This window comes from Zonotrichia leucophrys, chromosome 4 (genome assembly GCF_028769735.1).
Source record: "Zonotrichia leucophrys gambelii isolate GWCS_2022_RI chromosome 4, RI_Zleu_2.0, whole genome shotgun sequence".
Classification (NCBI taxonomy): domain Eukaryota; kingdom Metazoa; phylum Chordata; class Aves; order Passeriformes; family Passerellidae; genus Zonotrichia; species Zonotrichia leucophrys.
The window spans coordinates 63,829,460-63,847,411 of record NC_088173.1 but is presented as its reverse complement, the minus strand read 5'-3'; the positions used below and the strand labels follow the sequence as shown (position 1 = coordinate 63,847,411).

The 17,952-nt window shown below is 35.4% G+C and overlaps 1 protein-coding gene across 1 annotated transcript in view; it reads left to right on the top strand.

The window, feature by feature from the left end:
• The window catches only part of ARAP2 (ArfGAP with RhoGAP domain, ankyrin repeat and PH domain 2), a 118,088-nt gene that overhangs the window by 86,388 nt on the left and 13,748 nt on the right, over positions 1-17,952 (top strand). The window contains exons 24-30 of the mRNA XM_064712425.1: positions 812-917; positions 2,768-2,915; positions 3,620-3,688; positions 5,931-6,005; positions 7,021-7,138; positions 11,594-11,722; positions 17,059-17,198. Of these exons, the coding sequence (XP_064568495.1) occupies positions 812-917; positions 2,768-2,915; positions 3,620-3,688; positions 5,931-6,005; positions 7,021-7,138; positions 11,594-11,722; positions 17,059-17,198 (785 nt within the window). The remainder of the gene's footprint in view (positions 1-811; positions 918-2,767; positions 2,916-3,619; positions 3,689-5,930; positions 6,006-7,020; positions 7,139-11,593; positions 11,723-17,058; positions 17,199-17,952) is intronic.

Sequence of the window (17,952 nt, the reverse complement as noted above, 5' to 3'; positions counted from 1 at the left end):
ACTGTTGTTTCGTTATTTACTTTTTCTGCCAATTAGCAAAGAAATCAAAACACAGTCAGTAGTTAGTGAAGAGCACCATCAATCAGTTAGAAGATTTCTGTGCTTTCTTTTCAGAAACTTGAGAGAAGCAAGGGACTGAGAGGGAAAAGCTAACTAATTAAATGCACTCTACATTAACTTTGTATATGCCCTGAGCATAAGGGGGCAGCAGAGGAAGGCAGATTTAAGGTAGAAAACTGTAGTTGTGTTTCAGACACTGTCATTCCCAAAACTGGAATTCCTGCCATTGGCCTTGCCATTGTTCAGCTATATGTAACTTATTTACCAGCCCTTTCCCCTTGTTCTCCTCTAATCAGTCTTATATATGCTTAGATCCTTAAACTACTTTGTGCTCTCAGACACTTTTCCAGTAAATATTTAAAATACAAATAAGTCTTTTCCTTTCTCTTTGCTAGGAACTCTTATAAATACATTTGCACTTGTGCATATGGAGTTGCACTCACACATGTACATCCTACAGATTAAATATACTTGGAGAGAAAATGCAATTGCTGTTCTGGCCTTAATCTTAAACAGTGGCAAATGGTGCTTGAATGTAGAACTGCCTCTCTTTGTTGGTATTTCCCTGAACTGGTGTACAATAGTAGACATTTTTAATAGTATATTTTCAGCATTGCCTTTATGAAGAAGAGGTTGATTTGGTAAATAGTAATTTTAAAAGACTAGATGCTGCTGATATAGTTAATGAGAACTGCTGTTGGTTTTTAGTGTGCATTGTTATTAATGCTCAATGATTATTATTTCCTGGCAGATACGCAGAATGAAAAGGAGCGTGTGAGGAAGTACAGAGCTTTTATTCAGAGTCTTCCGCCAATCAATAGAGCAACTTTGGCTGCTTTAATTGAACATCTTTACAGGTCATTGCAAATAAAGCATTGTAGCAGAGAAATTATTGTGATGTGTTCTCAGTATAACTCTACAATATATGAAATGTGGCTTGTTTCATTCACCAGTAATCACAAAAGCTTATCTAGTTGCAGCAGTTAATTGCATTTGAATTCCTTTAATTGATAATGTGTTTTTTCTTTGGTTGTATTTTTAGCTGTAGGTATCTATAAAAATCAATGGATTGGAGCAGCCTTACAGGGAGAGAGGGCTGCCAGTGTATGTGTCCAAGTAGGGTAATTTTTGATGTAGCTTCTTTATGCAATTTCATTTTACTCCAGTCTACTAGTCTTCCAGAGAATTGTTGCAAATGGTTCTTGAAATTAAAATATTTTTTTCAGTGAAAATGTCCTTCTCCACAATCTGTTTTGCACATAATAACTTTGAGAATTACCTACCCTTCCTGTTTTTCATCAGTGCTTCATTTAACTGAGGTAGCAGTAGAGGATATCCAAAATACAAACTCGTTTAAGCACCAAAGGTCATGACTTATTCCTAGATCAAATAAGGGGCAGAAAATTTGTAAAAACTATTTGACAGGATGATTCTGAGGTGTCAGGGTTAGATAGTACTGGTCTATGTTATATCATCTATTGAACAAGTCAAATTATATTTTTGGTGAATTGCAATGAGTATAGAATAGGCAGAAACTTCTCTTTACAGAATATTGTGTTTAGAAATTATGGTACATAGCCAGGTACATTGCCAATGTAATTTAAAAATATTTATGTGATTATGAAATTGATTGGTGCCATTATTTGGATAAAGACTGTGCTACATATTGTGTTTAAGAAGTTTCTAAGCATGTCCAATTAGAGATACTAATATGATGGTGCATCTGTTCTGAAAGTAGTATGAATTCATGCATTTAATGGCCAAAATTCTGTGCTAGTTTAAAGTGTTTGCCTCTAAAAAAAGACATGTTATGTGAACAGCAGGAGTAATATGAAAACTTTACTATAGGGATAGGAACTAAGAAGGACCTAATTTCTTTCCACTTTTTTTTTGATCTTTGATCTCAAGTTTGTAGGATATACTTATATTACATAATACAGTGAAACTGGTTTGGCGTTGATTTGGCCTCGCCTGGAGCTCTGTGTGCAGTTCTGGGGTCTGCAGTTAAGGGATGTTAAGGCGTTTGAATGTGTCCAGAGGAAGGAAGGCAGCAATGCTGGTCAGAGGGCTGGGAGGAATCACCTGTGGGGAGTGGCTGAGGACTCTGGGCTTTTCTGCTTGAGAGAAAAGGAGCTGAGGTGTGGCCTCATTGCTCTGTGCAGCTTCCTGAGGAGGGGAAGGGGAGAGGGAGGTGCTGATCTCTTCTCCCTGGTATCTGGTGGTAGGGTGAATCATGGAAATGATTCAAAACTGCATCCAGAGAGGTACCAACTTGTCGTTAGGGAGGATTTCTTACTAAAAGGGTGGTCAAACATTGTAACAGGCTTTTTAGAGGGATGGTGGTTGACCCAAGCCTGTCAGTGCAGTTGGACAGTGCCCGTAGCAACATGCTTTAGCTTTTGGTCAGCCCTTAAGCAATCCAGCAGTTGGACTAGATGATCAGGTATTCTAACTCAGGTATTCTATTCTGGCTTTATTGTTTTCTATTCTAAGTAGTTTTGATATCACTTGAAATGCAGCTAGAAAGTTTTCATTTCTGTAATGAGAAATAAAGAGTATAAAAATATTAAATAAATAACAGTACATGTTTTCATTGTATTTAATGTAGTAACCTTTTTTTTAAGTGCTCTCCATATTCTGTAAAGGAGCCTCAGACAATCAAAGGAACAATGAAACTATCTAGATATGTTTATTTTTCCTTCAACAGAGTGCAGAAGTGTTCTGAAATTAACCACATGAACCCTCAGAATTTAGCCGTGGTGTTTTCCTCATGCTTATTTCAAACTAAAGGCCAAACCAGTGAAGAAGTCAATGTAATTGAAGATCTAATTAAAAATTATGTGCAACTTTTTCATGTACGTATCTTTATATGCATCCTAACTGCTCAGATGTTAGAGATTCAAAAATATAAAAATCTGCTTTAAAATGGTCTTCCTACTAGTTCAACAATCTGAGAATTTACAGGGTTTTTGAACTCTAATTCACTGGATGTTTTTCTTGTCCTGCTTTAAATTTTATTTCCCAATTAGTTTAACCTGTGTAGGAAGGACTATTTATGGGATGCTGTGAGCTACTGTTTTCCAAAATGATGCTCATCCTCCTTGCTGGCAAAAGCTTACTAAATTTAGGATTTTTTTAAATTATGACTATTAAAAATACTGCTTCTATTCAGATTTTATAGGCCTGATCAGAACTGAAGCATAGAAGGATTTTGTGTTCTTAGTCTCTGAGCTGTGATTATAATTTGTTTTGTTCCTTAGACCCAGAAATAATGTTAAATCCAATTGGATAGAAAAGCTACTACTAGCAGCAATTCATATTAGCCATTTTGATTTGGAGTTGACTGTGCCGCTATAACATTGTTCTGCAGTTTTTCATTGATTCCTCTCTATTTCAATATGTATTCCATGAAGTTTATAATAATGAGTTCCATCAATGAAGAGCTGTTTCTGACTGATAGAATATTTTGCATGCCTGCTTCTATGAGAACATGATTGATGGTATTGGCAATTGTTGCCATAACTGTTATTAATCACTCCAAAATTATTTATTTATACAGATAAATGAAGACCAAGTCAAACAAATGGACATAGAAAACAGTTTTATTACCAAATGGAAAGACACTCAGGTAAGTTAGGCATGGATAAAAGGGAGTGAGGCCCTAACATCTCTGTACATAGGTGTGGCTGCTCTTCTGTTCATCACTGAGACAGCATCACCCCAGGCACTGCACAGATGCAAAGTCACGCTTGAACCAGGTGTGAGATAAAGAGGCTCAGCTCACCTTCTTGCTCTCCCCATCAGTTCTCCCCAGCAGTTTGCCACAGGCTTCCAGTTAGGGTTAAAAGTAATGATGTGGTGCAATTGAGTGATGTAACAACAGCGCTGTAATCATGTAAGTGTCATGGGTAATTGGAAACTTAGGCCTCAAGCAGCTACAATTAAGAATTATAAGAATTCTTTACATTTAATGACTGAGAGTCTGACATCATTGCATCAAAATGTGTGCATATAAGTGGGAAAATCAGTGATGTAGATACTTAATACTTTGGAATATACAGGCTGCCTCAGTACTATTATCTCTGGTTATGCAGAGTGTTCAGAGAACAACGGAACTGAATTTCTGCTGGATTCCTCAAAGTTCACGTGTCTGAAATGTCACTGAAGTTCTGTTCCAGGTGGCACTTCATTAGTCGCTTTTCATTTTCTGTCCACCATATACTTATGCCAGCTGTTGCAGTAATTTACATCACATTTTCTCTCCATACGGTTGTTTATGTGAGCCCAGTGGAAATCATGTGTCAGCTTCATTCTTATTTCCAACCTTTTTCTGTAATATCATCTGAAAAGCAAATTTTATAACTAAATGAGCCTTTTTGAGTCTGTGCCACTATAATTAGGCAGCTTTCTTCAAAGTAGCTTTGTAATGCTTTTCCTCACAAATGTTTCCATTAGTTTTCTATTCTCAAAGACTAAACTAACTTAAAAGTTGCTGGATTTCAGAATGTGAATGTTCTTTAAAATTCAGCACTCCCAGTTATTTTTTCTATAGAAATGTAATCTTAGCTTCTGTAAATTGGTCAAAATGTATCCCAAAGCTGAACTGTTTATATATATATATATTTATATATCTGTGTGTCAATATATGTATGTTTCGATATATTTTTCTTTATCTTTTCCTTTGTTTGTAGTAGTATATAAATAAGTAGCATCACTATCAATACCATTCTCACAAAGGAAGACAAAAATTGTTGTCTTAGTGTTTGATTATGAATTCTTTGTATTTGCCTATTAATAGAATGGTACACCTTGTGGTAGTTCCTGTTTCTGCCTTAATTTTTCTTCCTGTGCTCTGATCATCACTTATTTTTTAGGAAATATTTTTTGGTGCTGGACTGAGATGAATTGCAATCTTTTGAAGATGCTTATGACTATACTAAAAGGGAATTAGAGCAGGCAAAATGTGAGACATTTTTAACTTTAGAAAAATAAAGTAATTTCTCATCCATGAAAATAATTTTATTGCCATAGATGAGCAAACCTAGTTACAATGGAAAATGCTACATATCCCTTCTCATAAATCATTCTTTTTGTCGTGATCATAAAATGTTGGATTTACTGCCTTTCTAATTTCGTTCTGAACTTTTTGTTGTTAGACATTCTTAAATAACATTTGTTAGTCTTGAGCATATGAAATTTATATATGTTATAAATTTGCTTTATCTGATTATTCCACGTTAGCATTGTGTGCACAGTCTAGCCTTTTTTCCAACAAATTTGAAGAGCTATATTTAACAGTGGTTGATATGAGGAGCATTTGTTTTAATTTCTTCTTTAATTAGGTAATGACAAGTTTTCATTGTGATTAAGAACCATAAATACACTATTTGTAGTAATGGATTTTTATTTTTTTGATATGTACATATGGCTGCATGGCTGAAATAGTCTTTGTAATTTTTCATCTCACTTTTAACTAAGTAATTTTGGGGTTACAGTCTTTTTTCAGTGTTTTAAATTCTGTTAATCTGTTTTGATTCTGAAGTGAACCTGACTAACCTCCAAATCAGAGTTATGGGTGTGGCAGTTTAAGATACTGAGATACACTCATGTCTTAGACTTTGTAGTCTTAAATGTAAATTTAAAATTTCCACTTATGCCATGTTGCCCTTAGTTTTCCTGCACTTGGATGCATATTTGTAAATTAATGTTAATTTTGTTTGATATGATTCAGTTGGATTTATTCAGGGTTTGGATTTTTCTCCTGAATCTGTGAATCGGTATTTTTTTCCTTACACTAGTTAAATAATTGTATTCTCCTCGCTTAAAATGTTTATTTTTAACAATCAAATTTTTTAATTCTTTCTTTTTAGGTTTCCCAGGCTGGAGATTTGCTTATTGAAGTTTATGTGGAAAGAAAGGAGCCAGACTGCAGTATTATAATCAGGGTTAGTGTATAAAAATGATACAGTAATTTTTATGACACACTTTTTCTTGAAGAATATCACATTTATTTTAATACAAGTTTTTGTATAAGTACACAATGGAAGTATGAACTTATGTTTATCACTGTTCTTTTAAACATTTTAAGAATTTGGTGTGTTGCCTTAATTATGTAAAGACTGATTATTATGCATTTTTGCATTTTTGAGAGAAATTTTGAGAAAAATGATACAATTTTAAAGCAGAGGTGTCCTGCTTTAGTTTTGCTGTGGTATGCAACAGTGTAAATTCTCCCAGCTCCTACATGTGCAACACATGAGAGCATTAACAAATACACAATGAATGTTGGCTCTATTTAGAAGTTACTAGCATTAAAGTGACATTCCACCTTTCTTTTTGTCTGTGGCTTTCTTCTTTCTTTGAGTGTTAAGAAACTAAAGCTTGTTACTAGCTATAATAGAGATTTTTGAGCTTTCTATATAATAGTGTATTTAAACACCTGCCTCTCCATGTAGTGGTGTTCTGTTATTTTTATTACACCTCTCTGGTTTTGTTTCCTTTTTGTTCTGCTCAGCATATGGCACTTTTGTTTGTACATATATGGGGTATGTGATATACATAGATGGACATATACAGATAAAAAATGCTTTTTAAAATAGGAATAAAAATAGGAATACGCATTGCTAAGATAAAAAAAATGGTTCTTCCCTAATATGTATCTTCCCACACCCAGGAAAATATATGAAAGCTTTTTTTTTTTTTTCCAGTTTTTTCTGGGATAGAGAAAATGAATTTAAAGCTACCAAGTTAATAGTCATCTTAAAAATATAACTTCTATCTCATGGAAAAGAATAAGGAAAGCCTGCTGGAATCTGATGGGTATTTTGTGGGTTTCCAGCTCAATTTTTTTCCCCCTTTTTTGTTTTCCCTTAGGGAAATTGCAGGGAGGAAGACTTTGAAAAAATGTATCAGAAATCAGTAATTGAAATGTATTGTAAACTGACTCACTTTGTATTACAGGTATCACCTTTGATGGAAGCAGAGGAATTAACTAATGATGTTTTAGGAATCAAAAACATTATTCCCAGCAAAGATGATATCTGGGCTGCTTTTGAAGTACTTGAAAATGGAGAATTAGGTTAGTGACTCTTAAATGTATGTGTGTCAATCAGCTTTTGTTATTTTAGTTTTTCAATACTTAATATCATCAAAAGTTTAGTTAAAGACTTTATGAAAACAAATGAAAAATAGCCTTCATGCCAATGTTTTACATTTGGTTGTTGTGGCATCTGCATGACTTCTTTCTTCACTTTGCCAGAAATGATGTGATGAATTGTTTTAAACTACTTATAAGTTAAGGGCTGAGAAGGTGTTCTTCATATTACAGTGCTTTGCAGTTCATTAATCATCAGCTACAGAAAAGTAGGTCTTACCAGTAAGTCATATTGGAAAACCCTATTTTCTTAAGAATGTCAGCACTTGATTTTATAAGCAATAATGCTTTCCAAAAAATTAAGTGAGAAAATACATGTCATACTTAGGGGAAAGGATCTTTTCTATTTTGCTAATTCAAATGTTTAATGTACATAGGTGAATAAAGGAGGCATAAAGTATGTAACTCTTTACACACTTTAAAGTGTGTTTTTGGCAAGCGGCATTATGGTGTATGTAGCAGAATCTTGAATAATTTGTTTGAAATATGGTTCTGTTGCCAACAAAAGCAAATGTCACATGGCCACAATATTCATGAATGATAAAGAGGCTGGAGCGTGTTTAAAACGCTGGAGAATTTTCTTGATAGAGATAACTAAAATAATGTAAAGTAGTAGGAATTTTGGTAATTTAAACACATTTTGATGAATATTCCCTGAGGTAATCTTATGGAATTTTTTAAGACTACATGGAGACAGAAATATGCAACATCTATTTGCATTTCCTAGTAAGTTTCTGGTCTTAGCTATTTCCATGTTGCAGAGGAGGACTGTGAACTTGTTTATTTCTATAGTGAAGATACCTGTTTTCAAGTCAAGAAAAAAAATAAGAAAGTGGACAAAATAAGATTACTAAATATTGTTCTAATATTTTTTGTTTGTTTTGTTGTATTTGATTTTCAGATGTGCTTACAATAATTCTTTCAGTTTTACTAATACTACTTATGTCCTCAGTCTTGACCCTGGCAGTATAAAAACTAGGATGGAAGTTTATTCTCCCTTTCAACTGAAAATCAGTTATCCTGAGCCTTCTTCACATCTTACAGTCTGCTGGTGATGCTGTACAGAGATGTAATACAGAGTTTGTTTCCAGATTCATAGATGTGGGTGACAACTGACAAAGAATGCTAGCATCTCTTATCTTTAGAAGAGTCCTGATAATTCCTGCAAGTGCAGTACAAATCATATTCCTTTAGATGGAATAACAGAAAAACATTTGAATTTTATTTTCTTAAACTTGATATATCGACACAGGAACATGCAAACCAAACTAGATATGGCCAAGAGAACATTAAAGTAAATAAACAGATAGACCCCACAACAGCTTCTTCATGCATTTAGGTGCAACAACTAATGTTTCAGTGGGGTATGGAAATGTTGTCTGAACTAATGACTATAGAAGAAAAACAAAACTAAGCTGAGAGTGAGACATAGGGCCCTACATAACACAGTAAATATGGGCAGGACATTAGAGTGTATCCTACTGAAAGAAGAGTTTCCAACACAAAGTGAAATGGCACACCAGTGTTTTAAATCCAAAACAACCAACCAAAAAGCAAACTAAATTAAGTCCTAATTCATCACGTGACTCCTGTCAGTAGAGACTGTGTTGATGAAATGTTTTCTTCATGGATCCCTTTCTGGAAGAATCAGTGCATCAAAATAGTGAATTACTGTTTCAAAATAAAAATAATTTTGTAGTAAAGAGACACTCAGGTAGACTCCTTTGATCCTATGGCTGAACCTAACAGGTTTGCAGAGGGGGAGAGCACAGAGAAAATTACTTCTAGAAAATATTTGGTCCGAATGTGACACTGAAGAACTAAAAGACTACTTGAGTCTTTGCTCCTGCAGGTTGATTCTACTAGTGTCATTTGACAAACACCATGAGGCATTTACAAATTAGTTCAGATGGTGACACATAATGAAAGAAAAAAGTTTGCATAAATCTTTCAAATGTACATCAGTAATCTTGGTGTCTTGCTGATAAAAGTTAATTTTCTGCATCTGCATTTTTTCCTGGTGCGGTCTGCTACCTGTCCAGTGCATGGTGGTATTCTGCTTGCTACACTGAACCCTGAATTTTTTTTACTTTTTAAGTTTTTATTTTATTTTTTTAATATATACTGTCAGGAAAACAACCCCTGAGAAAGCAAGAAAATTAGAATAATATTTTATAGAAAGTCAGTTTCTAATAATAGTTAATGTTGTTTAAAGTGAAAATGACTGGTTTAGAACATTTACTAGCATATGATGACCTAAGTGAAAGAAAGGGTAATCAAATGTATGTGTTGACTGCTTGCTGTTCAAAATACTAGAATTGCAGTATTAAAAATCATCTAAATTATTTGCATATAGAAAAGTTGCAATAATTGAAGATTTTATCAAGCCTAATGCAAAATATTTAATACCATATGCTTTGACAAAATAGGGTGTATATAATTTTTTTTAATAATAAGTGATTGATGGATAGTTTGTAAATGAGGTGTGTTACCAGTAAAATAGTTAATGGTTTTCAGCATGATGATTTATGTACCATGTAATCCATGATGACAGATGGTCTTAAATGTAACTATAAATAAAACAGTAGGTGTTTACTGTGAGAGTGCTGGTGTTCTGGGAAGATGTGGTGATTTGCCAGTCTCTTGCCTCTGATTTTAAAGTTCTTCTTAAAATGGATTTTCTCTCTTGTACAAAGGCATCAAGTGTTTAATCTTTATCACGTTAGAGTCCAAAGTTTCCCAAAAATTCAGAAGTTTTACCATTTAAAACAAAAGGGCCAGAAGAAGTAGTGATAATGAAATAGGGGTTGAGCTGCTATCTACCAAATGGTGTTCTTGTTAGGCTGCTTTGGTGTCATATCTGAATAATGAAATATTTGTATGGGTGGTGTCACAGCTTTACAGGTAGCGTAGGTGATTTTGCATCCCGAAACAGCAGTGTTTTTTTCTGCCGTGAAAGTGTGTTATTTGTGGCTTCTGCTTTCTGAGGCTCTAGTGTTCAGGTGTTCTAGAAAATGCCTTCTGCTAGACTGTAGTGCTGGAGAGTCCCCAAGCAGCTGTTGACATTTCATATTCATCTACCGTAGCAGGAATGAGAAATGAGATTATGGCTGCATACTTTGCCCTTCAGTACTCAAGGGACATGGCTAGACTGTGTGACCCAACATGACAGTGTCATAGGGGTGTGACTTTTCAGGAGCCATACCCATCTCTTCTCAAGACCTGACCCAGATAAATTGGTATGCAAATGGGAACACAGATCTATTGGAAAAATCTCTCTTTGGAGATAAAATGACATTTGAACCCACAAAGCCATTGTTAAGGCTTTTGTGGGTTCATGAATTACAGCAGGTGCTTGCTGCTGAGCAGGTGAAAGCCTTCAGGGATGTGAGTGTGTCTTCTCCCACTCACATCAGTGTTGCATCAGGCTGTGCTGTTCATGTGACACTCAGATTTCTGCTGGATCTGGTAATGCAGATTTAGGGACCATTTGCAAGATCTTTTCTGCCTTCATTTGGTAGGTGAACTGGGGTTTGTATGGAGTGCTGGCTGGGCTTTCTTATCACTGCAGTTTTTCAATTCTGTGTAGGTCTCAGAGTTTCTCTTCTAGGATGGATGATGCCTATCAAAAATGTGTGTTTGAGCATCTGAAGTTTTGCAGTGCACACATACAGTCTAGTCATGCCTTCAGTGGTAGTTTAATCTTGCAGTACTTTTTGTACAAGATTGAAATACACAGGTGCAAGTTTGGATATTCCCTAGCCACTGCAACAGGGAGATCTAGTAAGACCACATGCTTTTCTCCTCTAGTAAAAAGAATCTAATGAAACCAGGAATCTGTTTCAGTCTGCTTTGATCAATAACAGACAGTATAATCCATACCAATTGGAGGCATTTTTTTTTCACTGTGATCACTCCAAATTCTTTGGTTCTTTGAATGCAGAGAATCGGTAGTTATGATGTTTCATTTTCATACTGAGCATAGGCCAGTAAGGCACAGTATAGCTGGAGGTCTCAGTTCTGTTTGATCATATTTAGGCATGTCCTGTAATTGGTCTTAACTTTTGTATTTAGTTTGAAAGCAGTGCTTTAGTGTCTTTACATTAAAAAATAAACATTACAAAAGAGTCACTGAACATTTGGCTACTGTTTGTTTAGTTTTATATTCATTACCTGTGCAAACACTGCCAGCAAAGGTATTGTCAGTAAAGTGCCTAATTGTCTTATTTTTGAAAGCAGTATTTTTCTTCTATAGTTCAAAGTCAGTGAGACCTTGTTGTTTACAGACAAATGTAACTTGTGAGGGCCTCCAATATTGTTGGGTTTTCTCTTTTATTTTAATTCTAGTTTTTTGTGTTTTGTTTCTTTGGCATTTTTCAGAACGTCCTCTGCATTATACAGAGAATGTACTAGAACAAGTTCTTCACTGGAGTTCACTACCAGAGCCTGGCGCTGCATATCTAATAATAAAGAGATTTCTAACAACAGACATGGTGAATCTCTACAGTGGTATGTAATTTTTTTAAAATTTAGTTATTTTACATGGAAATATGAGGATGGCAATTGTTTTCATTGGAGCAAAGTGTCCCAGTACAACTGAATTACTGCTACTTCATTAAAATTGCAGATTTACAGAGGGTTGTGGTGACTCCCTATGGAAACACAGAGAATATGGATGTTTGTTTCTACAAACTATAAGCTCTCCCATTGAAATATAAAAGTGTACAGAAATTCTGCACTCAGTTCACACTTTGTGAGCTTCTGCTGTGAAGCTTGAAACTGCTCTTATCTAGGTCATACTGTGGGAATATATTTATATAACTATGGTATGCTAATAGAAATTTCTATTAGCTAATTTGATGCCTCCAAACTACAAAGCTAATTTCACGGAATCAGAATATTCTGAGTTGGAAGAAGCCCAGAAGGATCATCAAAGTCCGGCTCCTTGCCTTACACAGGACAGCCCCATGAATAACACCTGTGCCTGAGAGTGTTGTTCAGACACTTCTTGAACTCTCAGTCTGGTGCTGTGACCACTTCCCTGCGGAGCCTTTTCCATTGCCCCGCCACCCTCTGGGGGAAGCTTTCCTGATATCCAACCCGAGCTTCCATTGTGGAACTTAAGATCATTCTGTTATCCTGACACTGGTCACCACAGAGAAGAGATCAGTGTCTGCCCCGCTGCTTCCCCTCACAGAGAAGCTTTTGACTGCAATGAGGCCTCCCCTCAGTCTCCTCCAGGCTGAGCAGACCAAGTGACCTCAGCCACTCTTTATACTTGAGGGCTTCCCCTCAAGGCCCTTCACCATCTTTGTTGCCCTCCTTTAGACACTCCCTAATAGCTTTATAGCCTTCTTATATTGTGGTGCCCAAAACTGCCCCCAGCACTTGAGGTGAGGCCGCCCCAGTGCAGAGCAGAGCAGGACAATCCCCTCCCTTGCCCAGCTGGTGCTGCTGTGCCTGATGCACCCCAGCCAGGACAGGGTTGGCACACCTGGCTGCTGACTCACATTCAGCTTTCTGTTGACCAGGACCCCGAGGTCCCTTTCCATGGCACTGCTTTCCAACATCTCATTCCCCAGTCTGTCTGTACATCCAGGGTTGCCCCATCCCAGGTGACGTACTCATTTGAATGACATACTCAAGCAACTGAATAATTTGGAGGGTATGTGGCCTTTAGAAGGGACCTAACACTTAAAATACAGATGAAGTATATAGTGAAAATATACAGTTTAAACATTGCCCCAGTCTATTTTTTTTCCATATAACACCTGGCTTTAAGTCCCCTGTGTAGTATGTATTATCTGCTTTGTGAGAAGTGGAAGTTTGGGAGTTCGAAAATTATATCCTGTTTTCAAGCAGTTGAAATCCTGTGTGCTATGACTGTATAATGTGTGATGGTAACACATGATGGCTGGTTTAATCTTTGTCTTATTTTATCTAACGACTCATTCAAATATATCTATCTTTTCCTCTCTTTCTCATATATGGAAATGTTAATCTTTCCATTCTATATATCTCGTCTTTATTTCAAGAAGTAAAATTTATGCTAATGTGCATATTCTTCTGAAAATAATGGCTTCTTCCTCCATGCTTTATTCCTGTAAAAGTATATTTCACAAATGTGAACGAACCTGAACAAGTGTGCTGTTCATGACTTTTATGGTTGGGTTTCACTGTCAATAAATGTGTGATAGCAGATCATGAATGGAGAGAAATGGCCTACTTCATTAAAAGCTTGATATATGAACTCCCATCATGTCACTAGATATGTGTTGAAATCAGGAGAGGGAATGGGTCATAAGGGTTGTGTGAATCACTGCTCTAAGAAACACATAAAGATTAGGCTGGTGTCAGTTTATAAAATGTAATAAAGGAGAGATCTGCTGCTATTTGCACTCCTTCGTATCTCCTAGATTTTGCATCCATTTGTTCCCCCAGCTTATTACAGTAATGGTTTGCATCAATTCCATTCAGTTTGATGTTACTGTAGACACACTGTCTTTTGACTGTTTATATTTAGTGATTTTTTTAATGTTTGTTTTAAAATAATTAAAACTTTACCAAATGAATTATGTTGGTTTTCTCAGTGGCTTGAAAAGGAAAATTTCTGCCATATTGCAGGCTTACAGTGTTGATGTCTGCAAACTCCATGTGGCCGAGTAGTCTTGTGAATCCATCACTACATAGTGTCAGAATGAGAAAATATGCACAATGAAGTTACTGGGGAAGAGATGTTCCCAGTGTTTAGGGTACAAGGTACTTAAGGTTATGGTGGGGCTCTCCATCTCAAGTGTGCTGGAAATAACTGCTGGCTCGAAGGAAGAAGGGGAGACCTCAATCTTTTCTGTCTCTTACACTCTATATGTGGATAACTCCTTGTCACTGAATAATAGGGCTGGGGCCAGATGTCCAACCACTATGATTTGAAGTATGTTTTTAAGAGTGGATTCAGCCCATACGAATGGGCAACTGAGTGGAGGGATGTCCTCCTACTTGGCAGTAAAATTAATAGGACTTTGATAATTTATTGCTTATAATTTAATTCCATGAATATTCCTTGCTTTCCTGATTTACGCAATAATCTTAAAGACTAATTATTATATTCTGGACTATTTTTTTCCTGTTAATATTACTTGAGAGATTTTCATTCTCAGCAGTTTTCTCCCTTTTCTTCCTGAGTCTATAATGTTGTTTGAAATAATGTTGGTTCAATAGTGAGCATAAGAAGCAGCTCTTTCAGCCTCCTTTCATTTTGGCAGCTCATCACAGTCTTCTCTGTCAGTACAACTTTTCCCATGCTCCTTATAGAGCATGGGAAAAGTTCATTCCTGATTTTGATACTTATTCTCATCTTGTCCATTTAAAACTATTTTCTCATGTTCTGCAACTGAGATGAGCTCAGTTGTTCAGAGCAGGGTGCTAATAATACCAAGGTTGTGGGTTGGATCCCTGGGTAGGGCATTCACCCATGAGCTGGATTCTGTGATCCTGGTGGGTCCCTCCCAACTCAGGCTATTCTGTGATTCTATAATCCAAACCTTACACTGAGGTCTAGGTGTTTGTTTTCTCTTGTATAGAAACCAATTTTCCTTTTCAGGGAAAAAATAGTTAGTTTATTTGTATTGATATGTTTCAGCAAATTTGTGGTGAGTTTTCGATTTTATTGCAGTTTTTAGTTGCTAGTTCCTGACGATTAATTCCATAGCTTTTCATGCTTGCTGTAGGAGCACTCTTTCAAGTGCTACTCAGTAGGGCAAGATGTGCACTGTATTTTGGTATAATAGATACTCAAGGACAGCTTAATTCTATTTCAAGACCCCTTCTCCTTATGTAAAAATTTCTCATATTAAAGTTTTATTTGTTAGAAAACCAGATATTTTTTATTTGTTAAATTTACTATCAATTCTGTGTATATAGGTCCTTGAAATTTTCTCAGTACAGTGTTGTATAATGGGAGTGGTAAGTATTGATTTCTGAGAACAGGGGCTATTATTCAGAGATATTCTTTGAAATGCAAGCTTCTAAACCATAGGTGGATCGATCCTCCATGGATTAAGTGTACCTACTTCCTGGCTGCAAAGTTCTGTCAAGTTTAGCATATTTTGTAAAGTTTGTGTCTGAAAAATACATTCTGATTAGGACACATCCCTATTGTCTTAGTTTTATTTAATGAAATGCTGGCTTCTAAAGTATATCGAATATCATCAGTTTAGAGAATTATTTTCTTCCTCCTTCAGGCTATTCTAATATCTTTGTAAGTATCAAGTGTTTGACAGATTTGCTGCCATAGGAATGCTGTGAAGTTTAGAATGAGTTTTTGTCATGTTGCAAGCTGTGTGCAGAAATGTAAAGTCTTCCAGCTTGGTAAAGATGTGGAAGTATCCTGCTACTCTCACTAAGTACTCTGCTACTCTCATTTTGTATAGTTTAAAAAAAAACAATTAAAAAATAGAAAAAAGTGGTTATGATTGTGTGGATAAGGATTCATATTCTATTCTGAATGTGAAATAAATATTCTTATTGGCAAAAAGAGAATCAGGTTTTTTTAACTGTGCACATATATTTGCACTTATAACTGAGGACTTCTAAGTAATTTCTGATTTTAATTGTTGGAGTGTATTGATTCTAGGTTTAGATTCTTATTTTTTGATGTTTTACCATGTACTGCTTCTTAATAATAGAGTTTTGATATCAGATGCTCAAAGTCTAAGTGGTATTTTAATGAAAAAAGCCAATTGAGTACTGAGGTAAGAATGAGCTTTTCAATACACATTACACCCCTTTTACATCACAGTTTTATTTCTTATCCTGAAAATAATGTAGCACAAAAGCTAGTGGTATTATTCTGTGACTCCTAAACAAGTTGGTTCAGTATTTCCTAAGGTAGGTACAGGAGGTACCTACACTTAGCTAAAGATAATAGGTGGTGAAAGCCAAAATATGGCATAAGTGGTATGCTTTTAGTGTTTGGGGGTAATTATTAGCCCTGCTAATCTGGCTCCCTCTTCAAGGTGAAAAGGTGTTGAGTGGGATGGAGGAGAAGGCTGCATCTGCCCACCTGCTCTCTTCTCATGTCTGCAGTCTGCCTCCAGCACTGTTTACCTCAGGGAGAAAAGCATACTTCAGAATTCTGCTGAATTCTGTGTTCTGTTATTAAGACAGTAGGAATTACTGTATTTTCCTTTGTTTTTCCTCACTTTAACTATTAAAGTGCCATTTTAGTTTGAGTTTCACTTCATGTGCATGAGTCATAGCAGCATGGCAATGACTGTAATTATTGTTCAGAAGTTTTTGCTGGGGAAGGGTACTTACTGGGAAAAGCTGACAAAATGGAAAAATGTATGGATATTGAGCAGAACAGGAAACCTGAAAATACCTAAATCTAATTTTTATGGAAATGTTTTGCCTCTCAAGCACAGAGATTAAAAGTATCCATGCCATACTCTTGGTATTAAGTACACGTTATATGCTGAAAATATTCTTTGAATTAGAGTTTGTTGGTAGATTCTTTGCATGTTATCATACAAGTGAAACAGAGAAGACTTTTTTCCCACCAGTAATTAAAATAATAATGATGTGAATATTTAAGGATGAATGTACAATTTATGAATGTAGAATACATTAATGTGCAATATGTATTGAAATGTAATATTTATTGTATATGTATGTGTGTGTATTAATATAATATAATTAATACAATTATTTATGTATATGTATAGCATAATACTAAATCAATTTTACCAATGTAATTTTAGTTTTTTGATATGCAGTAATACTTAAAAACTAGAAGCTTCTACTGTTGTAAAATCCTCTAACAAAATGCTTTTTTTTTTTCTTGGTAGAGAAAAATGAGAAAGGTACTGTGAAAGCAGGCAATCTGAAGTACAAGGAAGAGCCATCAAAACTACTGTCTGGAAACAAATTCCAAGACCGTTACTTTGTGTTGCGGGAAGGAAACTTGTTTCTCTATAAGGATATGAAGGTACAGCAGACAAACTTTGCATTAAGCTTTCTTCTTTGTTTGAGCAAGAAAATATCAACAAACAGATCAACATTTCTCATATGAAATGGCAACTTCTAGAATCTGGGTTGACGTCTAAGATTTTTGTCTTGCTGTTTCACAGATGTCTTAGTATAAGGAGTTTCTGTGGGTTCATCGTTTAGCTATTGTAGTTATGCATTACTATAAGCTTAAAAATTAAAAAGAGAACAATTTTTGGGTGCTTTGTGCTGACATTAAATTATTTGAAAACCTGCTGTTGAAAGCTGCAGCAGAAGTAATATGGAACTTAAAGGAGTGCATGCCATTTTTTTCTTGTTATTTCACACAAAGCCCTTAAAAATTCAAACAACAGGGTTCTTATGCAGACACGTCTCATGATAGAAGAGATTATAGGAAACAATAACTCTCAATACACTAGGAAAATATTTCCCTGCTTCCCAACAACATTTTTCAGATGTATTCTCAGTCCTCTAAAAACTAGTATGGATAATTAGGTTATGTATACTTCAGAATTCCATAGAAGTGAATTTAGTCATGATTAATAGCAGGAAGGGTTCAGTTTTAAATATTTCATGGGATTTTTCTTAAAATAGTGGATTTGAGTGTATGCAGCTTGTGTTTAAGTATAAAGCCAAATAATATTAATAAAGAACTGTGTTTTAGTTCCAATTATTTCTGGTTAAAAAAAAAAAACAAAGTTTCAAGTGGTTTTATTTTTGCTGACTGCTGTTTT